This window comes from Oryctolagus cuniculus, chromosome 17, assembly GCF_051225735.1.
Source record: "Oryctolagus cuniculus isolate XC-2025 breed Fujian yellow rabbit chromosome 17, ASM5122573v1, whole genome shotgun sequence".
NCBI lineage: Eukaryota > Metazoa > Chordata > Mammalia > Lagomorpha > Leporidae > Oryctolagus > Oryctolagus cuniculus.
Genome location: NC_142883.1, coordinates 5,669,180 through 5,688,485, shown reverse-complemented (window position 1 = coordinate 5,688,485; position 19,306 = coordinate 5,669,180). Strand labels below are relative to the sequence as shown.

Sequence of the window (19,306 nt, the reverse complement as noted above, 5' to 3'; positions counted from 1 at the left end):
CCGGCGCCCTGGCTCACTTGGCTAATCCTCTGCCTGTGGCGCTGGCATCCCATATGGGTGCCGGGTTCTAGTCCCAGTTGCTCCCCTTCCAGTCCAGCTCTCTGCTGTGGCCCAGGAGTGCAGTGGAGGATGGCCCAAGTGCTTGGGCCCTGCACCCACGTGGGAGACCAGGAGGAAGCACCTGGCTCCTGGCTTCGGATCAGTGCAGCGCTGGCCATGGCAGCCATTGGGGGGTGAACCAACGGGAGGAAGACCTTTCTCTCTGTCTCTCTCTCTCACTGTCTAACTCTATCTGTTAAAAAAAAAATGCTCCCCCGTACCAAGCCTCGGTGGGTTCTCTGAAAAGAGACCTTGGCAGCTCCTCCTTTGCTTTGTCTGCCCAGCCCTTGTCTGATCCAAACCTCTCCCTCTGGTGGAAAGGCTAGGGGGTCTGGGGGAGGACCAAGCTCCATCAGAGGGTTTGGAGAGCCGAGGCTGAGAGTCAGAATGCCCCCAACCTAAAGTTTCTTTTTTAAAAGATTTATTTATTTATTTGAAAGGCAGAGCTAGAGAGAGAGAGAGAGAGAGAGAGAGAGAGAAAGGACTTCCATCTGCTGGTTCACTCCCCAGATGGCCACAATGGCTGGAGCTGTGTTGATCCGAAGCCAGGAGCCAGGAGCTTCTTCCAGGTCTCTCACATGGGTGCAGGAGTCCAAGGACTTGGGCCATCTTCCACTGCCTCCCCAGACCATAGCAGAGCTGGATTAGAAATGGAGCAGCTGGGCCGGCACTGCGGCTCACTAGGCTAATCCTCCACCTTGCGGCACCGGCACACCGGGTTCTAGTCCCGGTCGGGGCGCCGGATTCTGTCCCGGTTGCTCCTCTTCCAGGCCAGCTCTCTGCTGTGGCCAGGGAGTGCAGTGGAGGATGGCCCAAGCCCTTGGGCCTTGCACCCCATGGGAGACCAGGAGAAGCACCTGGCTCCTGCCATCGGATCAGCACGGTGTGCCGGCCGCAGCGCGCCGGCCGTGGTGGCCATTGGAGGGTGAACCAACGGCAAAGGAAGACCTTTCTCTCTGTCTCTCTCTCACTGTCCACTCTGCCTGTCAAAAAAAGAAGAAGAAAGAAAGAAAGAAAGAAAGAAAGAAAGAAAGAAAGAAAGAAAGAAAGAAAGAAAGAAAGAAAGAAAGAAGGAAGGAAGGAAGGAAGGAAAGAAGGGAGCAGCCGGAATTTGAACTGGTGCCCATATGGGATGCTGGCTCTGCAGATGGTACTTTTACCTGGTATGCCACAGTGCCAGCCCCCTCAACCTGTAGTTTCAAGGGTAGCCAGGATCTTGGAAACCAGAAGCCCAGGAGTTTGCCTTAGGGCCAAAACCAGACAGCTGGAGGAAGGTTCCAGCACAGAGACTGGCAGCGGGGGGGGGGGGGGGGGGGGGTATCAGAATACAGACCACAAAGGAGCTAAAGACCAGGGAGATGTGAGCAGGGACCTGCTGGCCCCAGGAAGCAGAGGGACTTTGTCTTAAGAACCCTCTGAAAACGGATGGCTGTACCCCAACCTGGCAGGTGGGGTCCCGTGGACGTCTACACCAGCCTGAATCCTCGAAGCTGTCCCGTACTCCAGGGCCACCCCCCACTCTTTGCTCGTGACTGTACCCCCTCACTCCCATGCCCCACCTTTCAATAAATGCTCGCTGAAGAAAGGAAGCCCCAACTCTCCCTTCTCACTCCCCTCCGACGACGACGCCCAGGCCCATTCCCCAAGTCCCCTCCCCCATCGAGAGCCCAGCAAGCAGCAGGTGCCGCCCAAAGGATAGGAAAGGATGGGCCTTGCTTGTGGTTTGCACCTGGGCCCCACACACCCGGTGACGTCTGGGCCAGTGAGTCCCGGGGAGGACTGACTCTCACACGCTAACCAGGCACGGGCGCAGGGGGCTTATTTACCCAGCAAAAACAAGAGCCTCTGATAAGCCAGGGAATTTCCGGAATGTGGCCAAAGGTGGCCTCCTGCTTCCCATACCTGCAGACCATAAAGTAAGCTCAGGAGCCAGGGCGGACCTCGGGCCCCACGTCGGGCCCCCCGTCCAGGACACGGGGGGGGATGTTGGGTGGCCACAGCAGAGAAGCCCCCAACTTCCGGGAGAGGACAGGAATGGAGCAGGCGAGGGCAGCCTGCAAGAGCAAGGGGGCCGAGGTAGCGAGGGACGGGGGAGGGGGGGGAGGCAGATCTGCCTGGGGCCCCGCCCTCAGACCCCGGAGGCCTCCGAGAGGAAACTACCCCCGTGACAGATTGGCTGCTCTGAGGAACAGGGGCAAGGCAGCTGTCCTGGATCCTCAAAGACCCTGCATCTTCAAAGACCAAGTCTAGGCCCTTGCCCTGGCTTGGCCACTGACTTGTACATGAGTCACTCGTGCCCTGGGCTTCCACGTGCCCCTCTGTGAAGGGAGGCAATGAACAGAGCATGCGTGTGCATGCATGTGAGCGCTCCCGTATGTGTGCATACGCGCCTGTGTGCATGCATGGTGTATGTGCTGTGTGCAGCTGGATGGATGTGCGTGTTGCACATAGGTGTGCTACTGATGGGTACATGTGTGTGTGCTGATGCATTTGTTGGCTTCTCCTGGCTACAAGGACAGAGCCTGGCTCGTGGTCGGTCACTGGGACCAGCTGACCATGGACCATCTTTGAACTCAACGTGTTGGCAAGAGGAGAAGCACAGGCAGGGACAGCACCCGCTTCACAGGGTCTCCCCCACCCTGCAGACAAGGCCCACATGAGAACCCAAGTCCAAACCAGGCGGGCAGAAGAAGGCCCAGAGTGGAGCTTCTGGGCTCAGACGCAACAGCCAACCAGGAACCACCCGACTTCCGGAGCACGCCTCCCTGAGGGGCCGAGGGGCTTCATCGGGGCGTGGGCTCCCCTCCTGGGTGCCTGTCCATGGAGCTTCTGGAATTCACCACGGGGCTAGGACGTCACCCCCTCGCCTGATCGGACTCCTTTCAAGGCCCTGTTCCGCACGCCGAGTTCACAAGCTGGGGAGCCAGTTTCTTCCACAAAGGCCCCCAGAATTGCTAAGCCTCAGGCCGTGGCAGCAGAGCACACACCCTCTCCCTTCGTAACTCCTCTTGCTAAGAGGAAGTGCCTGGGCCGGCGCCACGGCTCACTAGGCTAATCCTCCGCCTAGCGGCGCCGGCACACCGGGTTCTAGTCCCGGTTGGGGCGCCGGATTCTGTCCCGGTTGCCCCTCTTCCAGGCCAGCTCTCTGCTGTGGCCAGGGAGTGCAGTGGAAGATGGCCCAAGTGCTTGGGCCCTGCACCCCATGGGAGACCAGGAGAAGCACCTGGCTTCTGGCTCCTACCATCGGATCAGCGTGGTGCGCCGGCTGCAGCGCGCCGGCGGCGGCCATTGGAGGGTGAACCAACGGCAAAGGAAGACCTTTCTCTCTGTCTCTCTCTCTCACTGTCCACTCTGCCTGTCAAAAAAAAAAAAAAAAAAAAAGAGGAAGCGCCTGTCACCTGCCCCCTCCTTGGACTTGGGCCAGACCCATGACCTCCTTTGCCAATCAAACATGGCAGAGGCGAAGGTCACCAGTGGCCCCGCACTTCCTTCTGCCCTGCGCACCGCGGCTTCTGCCGGGAGAACGAGCCGGCGACCCCAAGCAAGAGCAGGTGGCCGTGAAGACCAGCTGGCCGGCTCAGAGACTTGTTTGTTGGGCACCACTGAATTTTGGGTAGCTTGCTGTAGCGTTAGTGAGACTGTAGAAACTAAAGGAAGAGCTGTGCCCATCCGAAGCCAGGAGCCAGGAGCTTCTTCCAGGTCTCCCAGACAGGTGCAGGGGCTCAAGCACTTGGGTCATCTCCTACTGCTTTCCCAGGCCATAGCAGGGAGCTGGATCGGAAGTGGAGCAGCCAGGATTTGAACTGCCTCGGCCGGTGCACCGCACTGATCTGATGGCAGGAGCCAGGTACTTATCCTGATCTCCCATGGGGTGCAGGGCCCAAGCACTTGGGCCATCCTCCACTGCACTCCCGGGCCACAGCAGAGAGCTGACCTGGAAGAGGGGCAACCGGGACAGAATCCGGCGCCCCAACCGGGACTAGAACCCAGTGTGCCAGCACTGCAGACAGAGGATTAGGCTAGTGAGCCGCGGCACTGGCCAAAGAATGCATTTTAAATCCCCCCTAGTCCCACCATACAGAGAATATCACTGTTATTTGTGACTGTGTATCCACTACCAACCACTCATTCTTCATTTGTGGAAAAGCATTTTACACAAACCTACATTATTAAACAGCTACATCATTAAATTTATTAGGGCTTTTTACTAAGGACAAAAATAAAAAGGTAACATGGCAGCGGTGTTGATAATTCCGGAGGCTGTGTACGGGAGGTGTGGGCGAAACCTCTGTGCCTTCTGCTCTAGTTTGGAGAACAAAGGGGAAGGCATGGGACAGAGAAATCGACCCACGCCATTTGGAACCAAAGTTCAAAATCTTGCACGAGATGGCAAGCTCCGATGGGCAGCTGTGGCAGTTACCAGGGAAAGGCGGCTGTAATCGGCAGACCCGACATCGGCTGTTAGAGATGAATATTCCCGACAGCAGGGCAGTCCGCTTCACTGGACTGGTTCCCGGAACAGACACCCACAACCCGGATGTCCTCCTTTCTCCTGGTTTAGTGGGGTTTTTCCCTGATGAGTTTCAAAGCTGACATTATTTACTCTTGCAAATACTACAGCGCCGTCCTGGTGCACACTGTAGCGTGCTTTTGCAAGGAAGACCATGGCTCCTGCCGTGCCAAAGGAATTTGCCCTGGTAACTCTGATAGACGCTGTCAGTTGTTGTCCATGACGGTGACCCCAGGGAGTATCTGTATCCCCGTATCTAAGCCAATGTGGAGCATTATCAAAGGACCGCTATCACACTCATATCAAACAAATGCATGTAATGCTGGATCAGTCAAGGTTCTCCAGAGAAAAGGAGAGAGAGAGAGAGAGAGAGAGAGAGAGAGAGAGAGAGAGAGAGAGAGAGATGTTCCAAGGAACTGGCTTACACAGCCACGAGAGCTGGCGAGTCCGAAACCCGGCGGGCGGGCAGGAAGGATGGAAACCCACAAGACGGAACGAATGCCACGTCTCGAGGCGGAAACACTTCTTCCTCAGGAGAACTCCAGTTTTGCTCTCAAAGTCTTTCAGGTCAGCGGATGAGGTCCACGCAGACGCTCCAAGACTGCAAGTCACTGCATTGTAGGTGCAGGCACCGTCGTGGCACATTTACGTGAGCGGTGAGCGGAGTGCCTGGGTCCACCGCGCAGCTAGCTGAAATGTAAAACAGGGGCCAGTGCTGTGGCGTAGTGGGGGAAGCCGCAGCCTGCAGTGCCAGCATCCCACGTGGGTGCCGACTCGAGACCCGCCTGCTCTGCTTCCAATGCAACTCCCTGCTATTGCACCTGGGAAGGCAGTGGAAGAGGGCCCGAGAGCTGGGCCCCTGCATCTCTGCAAAATGGCAATGAACCACTTTGCAAGCCAGGACCCCACCCAGGAGTCCACATCACAGAGTCCTGGTAGCATCGCAGGGCGGGAGAAGATAACTCTGGGTGGAAGGACACTGGCCTTTGTGGGGCAGCCGGCACCACAGCCCCATCTGGAGTCCCACTGTGTCCTGACTACAAGGAGGTGTAGGGCCACACGTGAGGCTCACATGCACAGCCACCTCGCCTCACCCCGCACACGCACACTCACACATACAACCCTGCCCAATTTCTCAGACACTAGCTGCTTTGGGATTGATTTATCATGTATTCACTTATTTGAAAGGCAGAGTGACGGGGGGGGGGGGGGCTTTTATCCACATGTTCACTCCTCAAATGCCCAACCTAGCTAGGGCTGAGCCAGGCCAAAGCCAGGAGCCAGGAACTCACTCCAGGTCTCCCGTGTGGGTGGCAGGGACCCAAGCCCGGAGCTGTCACTGCTGCCTCCCAGGGAGCGCAGTCCTCCTCCAAGGAGGCTCCAGTAGCCGGGGCTCAACCCAGGCATAATCCGGCTTTAAAAACCTATCAGATCTGGAGCCTGCACTGTGGTGTAGTTGGCTAAGCCTCCAGCTGTGGCACTGGCATCCCATATGGACACCGGTTCCAGTCCCAACTACTCCACTTCCGCTCCAGCTCTCTGCTATAGCCTGGGAAAGCTGTGGAAGATGGCCCAAGTCCTTGGGCCCCTGCACCCACGTGGGAGACCCGGAAGAAGCTCCTGGCCCCCAGTCCACCCATTGTGGCCATCTGGGGAGTGAACCAGCTGATGGAAGACCTTTCTCCCTGTCTCTCCATCTTTCTGTCTATAACTCTAACTTTCAAATAAATAAAAAAAATCTTTAAAAAAAACTAAATCTTTACTTAATATATACTAAGTTGATCTTCTGTATATAAAGATAATTGAAAATGAATCTTGATGTGAATGGAGCGGGAGATGGGAGGGTGCGAGTTATGGGGGGAACCATTGTAATCCATAAACTGTACTTTGGAAATTTATATTTACTAAATAAAAGTTAAAAAAAAGACCTATCAAATCAAATGTGTCCAATTTTGCGACCTGGATAAAATATGAGAGGTTTTCAAAAAGTTCATGAAAAATGCATATTATGAAAAATCCACATAAGGATGTCAAATCTCTTTACATCGAAATAAACTGTTAATCCCACCTCTCCACAAACTTTGTGAAGGGCCTTGTGCCTTCCTACCCACCTGGAAGCCGGCTTAGAAGGAGGACCTCAGGAGTCCCACACGAAATGCGGCCACCTAGAGACAGCAGGGCTCTGGGCTCCGACCCCGGCCACAGGCAGCTCCCTTCCCGTCATCCCCCTGCCCACGTCAGCCCCAGAGGCTCTCTGGAGAACACAAGCAGACACCCCAGGCTTCACATCTGAGCTCTGGCCACTTGCCCACTCCTCAGACATAAGGATGCGCTGACAGCGTGAGCTGGGAGCCAAGCACGGCCAACAGGAGGGACCGGGCCTTTGGCCCTGAGAACTGCTTGAGTTTGGGGGAGGGGTACAGACAGAGGAGGGACAGGACTGAAGGAGCTTCTGGATTTAGGGGAACTCATTCAACGGTGCTTACAAATCGACCAGCTCCACACTCTCCACTGTGGCCCAGAATGGAGCTCTTGGAGGGGCTGGTGCTGTGGCACACGTGGCTAAGCCACCACTTGCAACATCGTCGGCTTGAGTCCCGGCTGCTCTAGTTCAGATCCAGCTTCCTAAGAATGCCCTGGGAAAGCAGCAGATGAGGGCCCAGTCCTTGGGCCTCCGCCAGACCATGATGGATTCCTGGCCCTGGCTTTGGCCTGGCCCAGACCTGGCTGTTACAGCCATTGGAGGAGTGAGCCAATAGATGGAAGACTCTCTCAATAGCTCTCTCTCCCTCTCTCTCTCTTTCTCTCTGTCTGCTTTTCATATAAATAAATTTTTAAAAAAATAAAGACCAAGATGAGAGCATCACTCTGCCCTGCTCTAAGCTGGAGCCTGGAGTGCACTTCCGGACTGGTCCTTGAAGCGGAAGCATCCCGAGAAAGGGGGGGCCCCTATGACGAGAGAGGAAAGTGGTGGGGGCTCTTCACCCTGGAAAGGACAAGGATCAAAGGAAGAAGAATTCCTAACTGTTGTGTCTGTTACGTGAGCGAGGTGGACATGCATGACAGATTCCTCAACTTCTAGAGAACATTCTAGCTAGAAAGCTCTTCTTACAGCATAAGGAGGGGCCGGTGCTGCGGCGCAGGGTAAAGCTGCTGCCTGAAGTGTCAGCATCCCATAAGGGCACCGGTTCGAGTCCTGACCACTCCAGTTCCAATCCAGCTCTCTGCTATGGCCTGGGAAAGCAGTAGAAGATGGCCCAAGTCCTTGGGCTCCTGCACCCGCATGGGAGACCCGGAAGAAGCTCCTGGCTCCTGGCTCCTGGCTTCAGATCGGCGCAGCTCCAGCTGTTGCAGCCAACTGGGGAGTGAACCAGCGGATGGAAGACTTCTCTCTCTCTCTCTCTCTCTCTCTGTGCCTCTCTTTCCCTCTCTGTGTAACTGGTTCTAATAAATAAATAAATCTTAAAAACCAAAAACCTTAAGGAGGCGGCCAGTGTTGTGGCACAGCGGGTTAATCTACTGCCTGTGACGCTTGCATCGCAAGTGCTGGTTCAAGTCGCAGCTGCTCCACGCCCCATCAGCTCCCTGCTCGTGCACCTGGGAAGGAGTGGAGATGGCCCAAGTATTTGGGCCCCTGACACCCCCGTGGGAGACTCAGATGAATTCCAGGCTCCTGGCATCAGCCTGGCATAGCCCTGGCTGCTACAGCCATTTAGGGAGTGAACCAGTAGATGAAAGATTCTCTCTCTCTCTCTCTCTCTCTCTCTCAAATACATAAATAAATATTTTAAAACAGAGGAAATTAGACTTTCCATGTAAATTATTAGAGCCATTCCTCATAACAAGCAAAAGGAGCCTTTAACCAGGAAGAAATGAAAATTGAGCAGAATTTGGTTATGGAGATGGGGGCGGGGGCAGAGAAACCGCAGTCAGGGGACATCCAAGGCCAACACCCTGGCCAATGCGTGCCCAGCCTGCTCTGATGCCAGCCCCCTCTGAGGCCATTGGCAGAGAGCAACATGGGGCTCATGGGCCAGTCCCGAGGGCCTGGCAGTCTATGCATCACTGAATCTTGCTTCTCCCCAGCCTCACCAATGACCTCAAGCGTTTGTCTTCGCAGTCCATTGTGACACGATGCATTTGCCTGCTGGTCCGGTCACCCACCTGCTGGGCGGTCACTGGTGCACATCTGTGTCTTCTGTAGGGCTCGGGTTCTCTTTCAAACACTCCACCAGGCTAATTCTGCCCCCTCCCAGTACACACTGCGCAGAGGGAAGAGGCCTCCCGCTTCCCCAGTGCCACCACTCTGTGAACTGGTGTCCACTCCGAGGCCCGTCCAGCGCCGAGTGCGAGCTCTCCCCAAGGCACACCCTGGCACCCCGACTTGCTGCATTCTGTGCATGGGTTTTCTTGGACTTCTGCATCCCAGGGGATCCACAAACATCCCAGGAGCAGCTGATGGAGAGGAGCAGCTTACTAAGGGAACGATCCAGGGAGGCCACGACCACCTGACCGCCCCGCGGGCACTACCTCCACTTGAGTGGGTCCTGGTGCCGCAGCAGCCATGTCTCCCAGCCACAAGCCTGCCACAGCGTCCCTGCCACACTCCCCCTCTGGCTGGGAAGCGTGGCCTCGGCACAGGCTCAGCAAGGCCGCATTGCAGAGTGCAGCAGAGGGGCCCCCGGGCTGTGGCTGGAGGCCCCTGCAGACCTTCAATAACTCGAGTTAGAACAAGATTCCCGCTGCCTCCAGGCTCCGGGGACTTGGTTGGAAAATCAGGAGTGTGCTGTGCCTGTGTTTCTGAATGCTAGGCTGTCGTGTGTGTGTGTGCATCCATGTACGGTGCATGTCAGTGTGTGTACATGTGTGTGCGTGTATGTGTGCTGGGAGAGCCGGCAGCCTAACCCACACCACAGGCCCTCACCTCTCGCTCGCTCGCTCCCTTTCAGACCATCCTGGTGGGCGACAGTGGCGTGGGGAAGACATCTCTGCTGGTTCAGTTCGACCAGGGCAAGTTCATCCCAGGCTCCTTCTCGGCCACCGTGGGCATCGGATTCACAGTAAGCACTGGCTGGCACGCCCCCTGGGGAGCCTGCTGGAAACAGGTGACGGCGTCAGATGGTCAGATCACTCAGGAGGTCGACCAGAAAGACCGCAGGTGCAGGCGGGGTGTTGGGTGGCCAGGAGGGGTCTGCAGTGCCACGGGTAGTACAGGGGCTCCATGCTCCCTCTCACCATAGCCCCTCTTGGGGCCGCGTCCTCATCTCCTTCCACGTCCACTGTGCCTGGAGCGGCTCCCAGCTTCCGCTAAATCCTGGGAAGATCTTGGGAGGCGTTCAGACCACTGGCTCCTCGGAATCTCAGCATCTGGGGCAAAGGAGGACCCAGCATGGGTTTCTGGACAGTTCAGGTGTCAGCAAACTCCAGGATGGAGCACAGCACAGGGCCTGTGAAGTCACTTGGGGCTGGCAGGCTTGTTCCCGGGGTCACAGCAAGGCAGGCAAGGGTCCAAGGAGGACACGCCTTCATGGTGGCTGTCCAGGTGGCGAGGGAGACGGGAGCAGGCCAGGGTGGGTGCCAGGGCCTGGAATCCTTCAGAACACAGCAGCTGAGAGGGACTGGCTGGGCCCTGCGGGGGAGGCCTGGGTACCAGGCCCAGGAGGCCCAGCCCACCCCGGCATCCCTGGGGCCCCGAAGCCAAGCAGCTCAACCCGCCCAGCACGTGCCCAGTCTTCCCCCACGGCCACAGCCACATCTCCACCTCCGCGGGGCGCGGAGAGGGCATGAGTCACACACCACAGACCACAGACAAAACTGCTGTGAAAAACAGCAAGCGCCTGGCACACGGAGGGCCCAGGACCGCCTGAGAGGAGCCGGCGGGTGCCCCTCCAGAGCCTCTGCGTCTGCTCAGGGCGCCAGGATGCACCTCCAGCCATCTCCCAGCCCTGAGCTCCCTGGGCTGTGCTGTCCCCAGCTCAGGGACACAGGGCTCGGGGAGGCCTCCTCGGTCACCTGGGCTGCACCCGAGGGCACCTGGAGAAACAAAATGAGCTGTGTGCCACCAGGCGCCTCCTTCGAGCAGGCCTGGGTGACCGGGGGCGGTGTGCACACTTCCCATTCTTGTTGGGGGAGGTGCAGGTAGTTCACGGGCAGAGCGGGCAATCGGTGAGGACGGAGGCGTGGGGGCAGGGTACGAGGGCAGCTTGCAGCCGGGGCTCGGGCCAGGAGCATAGGGGGGTGGTGTCTGTGGCCATGCTGTGAGGCCAGGAGCGCCTACATCTGGGATGAAGTGAGGTGTGTGTGTGTGTGTGTGTGTGTGTGTGTGTGTGATGTGCTGTGGTGGGAGGTGGGTGTGTCAATGATATCATATGAGGTGGGTGTCTGGGATGTGGAGGGTGTGCGTGGGTGTGGCATGAGGTGTGTGTGTGATGAGACCTAGGATGTGTGTGCATCTGGTGTGTGTCTGGGATGGGGTACCGGGACTGTGTGTGCGTCAAGTGGAGAGCAGGGAGCAGTGCTTACTCCACAGCCCCGGCCCCGAGCACGCGGGCTCCGGTCCCACTTCCGAAGCTGCCCTTGGCCACCTGGCGTGCGTCCACCCCAGGGGACAGCGCCGCCCTGCCCAGGGTCTCCCCTTCCCCAGGCAACCGGGGACCTACTGACTCCCGCTGCAGCGCGGAGCCGCCAGGGGGCGCCTTGTCGTCCCACTGTTCTCCGGAGAATCCCCGCCGAAGGGGCCACAGTGCCCCCAACCCTACCACAGATAAACCCCAGACCCACTCCCCAGTCCTGGGACGTCCAGCGACCTCTGCTCAAAACCACCCACGACTTCATGAATTCACCTGGGCCGCGCCCCTCGCCCGGGAGGTAGGCGCTGCGGAAGCCACCTGTCCCCAGGCGGGACCCAGGCGGCCCGCGGGTCAGGGAGACTTGGTGGTCTGCACCGCTGGCCTGCAGAACCACCTGAGCGGGGCGCGGGCTGGGGCGCCTCCGCCTCCTCGCGTCGGGACCACCTGTTACCCGCCGGAGCTCTGGCGCCGCCTGCTGGCCGCGCTGCGCAACGGCACCGGGAACCCCCGGCGCGGGTCCGCGGGTCGGGGAGAGGCCCAGACGTTCCGTCGCAGGCGGGGTCCCGGGCCCGCTCCCCACAGCGGGAACCTGGCCCGGCGGCGAGGAGCTTGGGCACCGCTCCTGGGGCCGGATTTGGTCCCACTCTAAGTGCACGAAGCCAGGCCAGTGTGACTCGTGCATCACACACTCTTCGCCAGCCCAGACCCCGAAGGGCTGCGCGCCCTCGTGGGACTGCCGGCTCCTCCCCCCCACCTCGGGCCGGTGTCGTAGAGGTGCTGGCGGGACAGAGGGAGGAGCCAGTCTGTCTGTCGGGGTCCGGGCCAGGTCGGTGGCAAGGAGGAAGGAGTGGGTGGAGCTGGGGCGGGGCCGTCCCTGCACTGTCCCTGGCTCCCTGGCTGGCCCAACTCGCCGATCGTCCGTCCGGGGACATGACGGGCAGGCCTGGCGCAGCTGCCTCCCGGGGTGGTGAGGCCCCCGAGCACTCCCCGCCCTGCAGTCCGAGCTTCGATCTCACGGGCAAGGTGGGTGGGCGCTGCGTCCCGCGCTGGGGATTCCTGTGCCTTTGCCCTGTTCCCTAAGACCCCCGCCCTCCCCAGCCCCTTTCTGTCTGCATCTGGGATGCATCTGCATCCCGTCCAGGCAGCGGGGGTCTCACAGAGGAGGGGAGGGGAGGGAGGGGAACAGGTCAGGCCCAGCCCTGGGCCCCCTCCACCTTTGGGGATCTGGCTGGCTCCGTGCAGGCCAGGTGGGGTAACTCAGAAGGCCTGAGTGACTCCCTGCCCGCGGGCCTCGATCCAATTTTCTTGGGCCGCACGCAGGCCAATAAGAGCCCCAGGAGCCCCTTGCAGCCCGCCTGGTCACTTGCTAGCTTGAGGTCCTAGGATTGCCTGGAGGATGTCTCCCAGCCTGCCTTGCAGGCCCACCCGGAGGCCGGGAGGCAGCTCTGCCCTGGCTGTGCCTTGGTGTGAACGGGTACCAGGAGCTCTGAAAGAGATGCTGATGGGGGCAGGGCAGGGTGGGAGAGGGGAGCGGCTCTGAGGGTTGCAAGGCCTCCTCCAAAGAGACCTGGCTCTCTGGGGGCCCAGGCTCCCTCCCCCAGCGCCAGAGCTCCGGCTGGATGGGAGCCTCAGTCCCCCCCTCCCCCGCGGGGTTCAGGGGAAGCCAGTCTGCAAGTCACTCTCCCAGGGCCGTTGAGATAGGCGAGTGCTGTGTGCTAGCTGCAGGAAGTGGGCCGTGGGCCCTCCGATGGGGGAGGGGGAGCAGCCCCAGACTGATGGGAACCGCTGACCTCCGTGCCCTGGGGCCAGCTGAGCCGTTTGCCTAGGAGGCGGAGTCTCGCAGCTGTTTGCGCTTGGTGGGATGGCCCGGCTGGCTGGGAGGCTGCTCAGGGCAGCTGTGACCTGGAAAGTACACAGGCACTGGCCGGCCCTCCCTCCCCATCCAGGGCTGGGACCCAGGAGCGCAGGTTCCAGAGGGCCCACACCCCGGCCTCAGCCCTCAGCTGTCTGCTGGCCTCCCCAGCCCTGGCCCAGGGCACTGAGCGCAGGAGAGTCTGGGAGGAGCCTGATGGGAGCTCCTGGGGGGAGGGGCCACAGGCAGGTAGGGCCTGGCCCAGACACTCCTCCCTTCCCACTCCTGCATGTCCCTGGAGACCGCACAGGGACTGAGAGAAGGGCCCCCGCCCCCATACTCCCTGGGGCCCAGGGGTGCCAGCCTGCAGCATTTGTCCCACCTCTGCTGAATGGACTTGGGGCCAAAGTCTCCCTGTTTTCAGCGTGAACTCCCACTCTCCCTAACGCATGTTATTAGCAACCTCCAAATAAATGTTGTAACCTGAAAGGAAAGGAGCCCAAACAATAGTAATTTCAGAACACGCCCGTGCAAACCACAGTGCCCTGCCCCCTTCCAAGCCTTGCCCCAGGTGTCCACACGTCCCCCTCCCGACAAGGCAGCCCCACCCACAGGTGCACAGCCTAGAAGAATCCACACAGGGGGACTGAATGCCTGCCTGCCTGCCCTGGCCGTGGGCAGATGCAACCAGCGCCCATACCAGGTGAACATGGGGTTCCCTGGGGCCACCAAGACCCTCTGGGCACCTGCTGGTGCCGACATGTCAGCTTGGGCTCCCAAGATGAGGACAAGAAGGTAGGGGAGAGGGGATGGCAGCCACGCAGGCTTCCTGGATGCTCTCAGCATCCTTCCCTGGCCCCACCTCCCCCGCCCATCCCTCTCTCCAGGCTGCCCCACACACACACTCCCTACAATCCCAGAAGCTCCCCGACTCCCCACTCACTGCCTCTGCCCCCCCCCCAACTAGGTGATGCTCCTGGGAGACTCGGGCGTCGGCAAAACCTGTTTCCTGCTCCAGTTCCGAGACGGGGCCTTCCTGTCCGGGACCTTCCTCGCCACTGTCGGCGTAGACTTCAGGGTGAGGCGGCTGCAGGCTCCTCCTCCCAGCGGCTTGGCCCCTGTGTGGCCCTCCGCCTGCAAGGCACCGAGGGTGCTCCCCCAGACCACAGCAGGGGCCAGGTGCCAGAAGTCTGGGCTCCCTGACACCCAAGGGACAGGGAAACCAGGCGGAGCCTTGTTGTCCACTGCAGAGCAGGGCAGACAGATGAAAGCCCTTGCTGACCGCCCGCTGAACTGGGCTCCTTTGGCAAAGCCTGGAAGCACAGTTGGCCTTTTTGGGGCTCCCAGGATGCCCAGCGCTGCACCAGGTTGCGGCTCGGGGCTGGCCCTGTGCGGAGAGAATGGCTGGCCCGAGTCCCTCCCTCTCACCCTGATGACCGTCTTTCTACCCTGCATCATCGGGGCCCTGACCAGCAGGTGCGGGCTAACCAACCAGGAGGCCGGGACCTCCAGCTGCGTTCAGAGAACTCTGGGGGGCGAGAGGGAAGATGGGCCTGCCAGTCTAGCTCCTCAGGTCTCCAGGACTCCGGTGGGCATCTCAGCGCTGAGGCTCGGCAGCGACAGTCCTGGGGCTGGGCTCTGCGAGAGGAAGATGGTAGTGGGCAAGGGGTGGGCTCTCCGGCGCCCAGCCCCGTGCAGCCCTCCGGGCCCTGGCAAAAACCAGGCAAGTGCTCAGGTGCCCCTGGCCCCTGAGAAGAGCAGAAGGCGTGCCCTCGGCAGCGGAAGTGCCCCCGCCCTCGCTGGAGAGGGTTGGGCACGGGGCGTGGGCGGGCCGTGGGCGGAGCTCGGCCCAGGCTTCTCCTGCCCCCCCCCACCCTGCGCCCCTCTGCCTTTCAGAACAAGGTGGTGACTGTGGACGGTGCGAGAGTGAAACTGCAGGTGAGGTGAGGGCTGGGCTGGGGCAGGGAGGGCCCAGCTCCTCACCCCAACCACAGGCTGCCTGCAGCCCTGCCCACCCCTGGGGTAACTTCCTGTGGGGCCCCCAAGAGGAAGCAGCTTGTGTTTGTTTGATGTCTGCAGAAGATGTATTTCCCAGGCACCCTGGCTTCCATCAAAGGCAGCTCAAAATGTGCCTTCAGCCTCCTGCTCTGGCAGGCTGGGTGCCCCTCCCCCGGGGGGAGCCGGGGAGGAGAAGAGAGGAGCTCCGGTGAGCTCAGTAACCATCCGTCCTGGAGCCCTGGTCCTGGCTCGCACCCCTTGCACCCAGCACTCCCTGCCCTGTTCCCCCTCTGACCAGTTCTCCATCCCGTCCTAGATCTGGGATACCGCGGGGCAGGAGCGCTTCCGCAGCGTCACCCACGCTTACTACCGAGACGCCCAGGGTGAGTCCCCAAGCCCTCCAGCCCCCCCCCCGCAGTCCCCCCACTGCCGGGCGGGGGGCCCGCTCTGACCGGTCTCTCCTCCTCCAGCCTTGCTGCTGCTCTATGACATCACCAACAAAGCTTCCTTCGACAACATCAGGGTAGGTCCCCTCTGCCCCGGCTAGAAGCAGCCGAGGCAGGCCTGGCTGGCCTGCTGCTCTGTGGGGTGCAATCCTGCTGCTTCTAAAGACACCTGGCCATGACTCAGAAGTCAGACCCGTGGCCGAGTGTTTACCTGCCGTGTGGGCACAGGGGCTGGGCGGGCTGCGTGCCCGTGCCACCTGCCATGATTCATGAATGTCTTTCCTGTCAAAGAGCTCCCAAGGGCCCCAGCTCCACCCTGGACAATTAGCCGCAGAGGCCAAGGGCAGAGCCCAGCCAGAAGAATCTACACGGACATCCAGCACCACTGGCAGGAGAGTGACTCAGGCAGAGGAGCGAGCGGCTATCAGAGCAGGGAGGATAATTCAGCCAACGTAGGGACCAGCCCTGAGTCCAAAGGGGCACAGGTCTGCCCTGTTCGCTGACCTCAGCGACCTCAATTGCTTGTAAGCAAACTGGAGGCGTAAGACATACAAGAGGTCTCAAAAGACCCACGGAAGACGATTTTTTTTTTTGAGAGGGAGACAGAGCTCCCATCTGCTGGTTCACTCCCCAGACACCCACAGCGGCTGGGCTAGGCGGAAGCCAGGAGCCAGGAACTCAATCCAGGCCTCCCACGGGGGTGGCAGGGACCCACTGTTTGAGCCATTATCACCTGGTGCCTCTCGGGGTCTGGAAACGGGAGCTGGAGTTGGGCACTTCCATATGAAAGTGTCCGACTGGCATCTTAACCGCCAGGCCAAATACTCATCCCACCACGAACTTTTTGATGTACTTTTGTGGATTTTTTTTTTTAAAATGGAAAACCCATGGCGCTTATTGTACCACCTCCAACCAGTTAGTGATGTCATAGCAGACATCACTAATCAACCTCAGTGCTTTTGATCACTTCTGGGCCCTTTTGTGGTCTAGAATCTCAACAGGGCACTCTGCAGGAGAGTGGCCCGGTGCTGCCCCGCGGCCGGCTCAGCTTGCCCTCTCCCCCAGGCCTGGCTCACCGAGGTGCACGAGTACGCCCAGAGGGATGTGGTGATCATGCTGTTAGGCAACAAGGTGAGTGGCTGCAGGCCGGCCGGGGCGGCACCCGGCACCTCCTCTCCGGCTGCCTGGGCATCCGCCCCACCCGGCCCCACGGATGCCCAGCGGTCACCTGGGCACCTGGGCATCCTTCCCGGGTCTCCCGGGTCTCCCAGGTCTCCAGGTCAGAGGTCAGACGTCTCTGCCCTCTGAAAGCTCTGGCAACTGTCCACCCGGGGAGGGCCCTACCTGCAGGGCTGCCCGGGCACTCGTCCTGAACAGGGTCAGGGGTCAGGGGCTGACACCCTTCACCAGGGAGAGTTACCCGCCTTCCTCCTGGAGCCAGGGTTGCCATCACTGCTGAGCTGGGCTACAGCCTGAACCAGGCAGAAAACATAGCCCCAGGCCCATCACACCTGCCCGCAGTCCCCCAGGCCACCAGCAGAGGGCAGGCAGTGCCTGCTCCTTTGGCAGAAGCTGGGCCAGCTGGGGTCAAGGCTTCCTTCCCCAGAGTGACCCATATCGGCTTGACAGGCGGATGTGAGTAGTGAAAGAGTGATCCGGTCGGAGGACGGGGAGATGCTGGCCAGGGTAAGTGACCACTGGCCGGGCGGGGTGAAGGCAGGGGCAGCCAGAGGCCAGCGCTGAGGACAAATCTCTCGCCCCGGGGCAGGAGTACGGTGTTCCCTTCATGGAGACCAGCGCCAAGACGGGCATGAACGTGGAGCTGGCCTTCCTGGCCATTGCAAAGTGAGAGCCGAGTGGGGAGGGGCTCCAGGCTGGGCAGGGTGGCTCCACTGGGGGTTCCTGGGCCCGCCCGCCCTCTGAGTTGCATTTTCGGGGGTCCCCCTGCACTCACAGCCCGCCCACTGCCTCTCTGCCTTCCAGGGAGCTGAAGTACCGGGCGGGGCGGCAGGCCCATGAGCCCAGCTTCCAGATCCGCGACTACGTGGAATCCCAGAAGCAGCGTCCCAGCTGCTGCTCCTTCCTGTGATGCCCAGGGGGCTGCGGGGAGGCCACAGGGGCCCAGAGGACACAGCCGTGGCCCCCAGACCGGTTTATCCTGAGAGGCTGAACGGAGGGAGAGGGAGAGGGGGACCCAGCCCTCAACCCCTTCCCATGAAGCAGCTGGACTCCAGCGCCCACCGCGGCTCCTGTGGCTCCCCTGCTTCCCCAGCGAGGGCGCGCCACCTTTCTCTTACTGCGACTTAATTTAAAACAAGTAACAGGTGGAGAACCAGGACACCAGGACAACGGAGGCGGGGCCCTGGCGGCCCTTCTGCCTTTGAGGCCGAGGGGCTGGGCCTCCCTCCTAGCCGTGGGCAGCACCAGGGACACCGATGCACTTGTAGGGGTGTGAGGGCAGGAAGTGACCCCGTCAGCAGTCTCACTTTAGCTGGACAGAGGCTGGGCTGACCCCTGGGTGCCGGGAGCCAGACCATAGCTTCAGGGAAGACCACAGCTGTGGGTTAGGAGGCAGGCGGCCCCCTTGGAGGAGGGGAGAGAAGGATCAGAGACCAGGGTGTGTCTGTCTGGCCACCTCAGGCGTTACGGAGCCCCTCCCGGGAGGGTGTCCCTTTCCTGGGCCCCTGGGGACCTTGGTTCCTGTCTCTGGACCTCAGATCCCAGGGGAGCCCCTTCCCCCAGAATCCCCGTCTTATCTGCTTTCTGCCTGTGCCCCTGGCCACCATCCCAGCTTTGGCAGGTGTGCAGTTTGTAGTGCTCAGCTCTCCGGGGTCAAGAACCAGAGAAAGCTCCAGCTCCTGGGGCAGGTGGGGGCAGCAGAATGGAACAAAGCTTGCCCCTAGCCTGAGCCCTAAACCCAGCCTGACCACTGAGCCCTTTAACTCCTCAGCCGCCAGAGCCCAAACTGCTTTATTGCCTCTTTGGCTAGAGAGCCGAGGTCATCCGTTCCTAGGTAAATCCATGTGTGCAGAGCAAGGTCATGGCCACACACTGGGGGCGGGGTGGGCCGGGGAGTAGCAAAGAGTTCAGGCAGGGCCAAGGTCGTGTCTCCCGAGGCCCTGACCCAGCTCCAGGAAGTGAACCTGAGACCAAGAGGTCATGACCTACAGGTACCCAGACTCCTGCAGGCCAGGGGCAGCCGAGGAGGTGAGAAGCCAAAGTCAGCGCCGGTTCTGAGGCTGCGGCCTTTGCTTTCAAGGCGGAATCCTGGCGCTCCGACTTGGGCGGATAAGGAAGCACTCGCCAGGGCACAGCAGGGAGGAGCCTGACCTTGCCAGTCTTTCCTAAGGGCCCACGGCAGCCTGCAGGAGATCCCGTAGCCAAGACAGCCCGGGGCTCCTGGCGTTTGTGTTTTTGCGGAATTAAATCGCAGTGTTTTGGAAACTGCACCCCGTCCTGTGTTTCTGGGAGGGGGCGCACGAGGGAGTGTTCCCGTCTTTCAGTGTCCTGGAATGGTCACCTGAACAGGTGGCCCCCAGGCCTCTGCGGCCAGCCTGGGAAGTTTCTCGGGGTCTGCATTGTCCGCTCTCCGCCTTTCCCGCGGGGCGCACCGAGGTGACCTGACTTTGCTCTGCCTCTCCCGGAGCCAAACGCCCAAGACCCAGGGGCCGCCCCCAGACCCGCTGCGGACCCCGCACAACTTCCCCGCCGGGATCAGAGCCGGCGCTCCCGCGCGGAGGTCGTGGGGCGACGCCAAGGGCCGCCGCGAAGGGAAAACACGGCCCGGGAGCGGAGCGGATCCCTCGGCAGCAGGCGCGCACGCCCCCTCCCC

The 19,306-nt window shown here is 60.6% G+C and overlaps 1 protein-coding gene and 1 long non-coding RNA gene across 7 annotated transcripts in view; one reads left to right on the top strand and one right to left on the bottom strand.

Annotated features, from left to right (window-relative positions):
• The window catches only part of RAB37 (RAB37, member RAS oncogene family), a 57,232-nt gene extending 38,311 nt beyond the window's left edge, over nt 1-18,921 (top strand). The window contains exons 1-10 of one of the 6 annotated variants that reach the window (XM_089317683.1): nt 12,058-12,201; nt 13,645-13,825; nt 13,998-14,108; nt 14,927-14,968; nt 15,345-15,411; nt 15,499-15,551; nt 16,540-16,605; nt 17,104-17,160; nt 17,243-17,319; nt 17,458-18,921. In XM_089317683.1, the coding sequence (XP_089173809.1) occupies nt 13,712-13,825; nt 13,998-14,108; nt 14,927-14,968; nt 15,345-15,411; nt 15,499-15,551; nt 16,540-16,605; nt 17,104-17,160; nt 17,243-17,319; nt 17,458-17,563 (693 nt within the window). In that variant the 5' untranslated portion in view covers nt 12,058-12,201; nt 13,645-13,711 and the 3' untranslated portion in view covers nt 17,564-18,921. Of the gene's footprint in view, nt 1-9,558; nt 9,670-11,972; nt 12,202-13,644; nt 13,826-13,997; nt 14,109-14,926; nt 14,974-15,344; nt 15,412-15,498; nt 15,552-16,539; nt 16,606-17,103; nt 17,161-17,242; nt 17,320-17,457 lie in introns of those variants that run through there. The other 5 variants (XM_070060353.2, XR_016223974.1, XM_002723578.6 and 2 more) reach the window with 5 other exon arrangements.
• Nucleotides 4,301-11,797, bottom strand: LOC149121082 (uncharacterized). The gene is made up of 3 exons (XR_016223977.1): nt 9,845-11,797; nt 9,534-9,701; nt 4,301-5,299 (listed from the first exon to the last, which is right to left on the bottom strand). It is a non-coding gene; the product is annotated as an uncharacterized LOC149121082 (long non-coding RNA).
• Nucleotides 18,922-19,306: the final 385 nt, after the last annotated feature.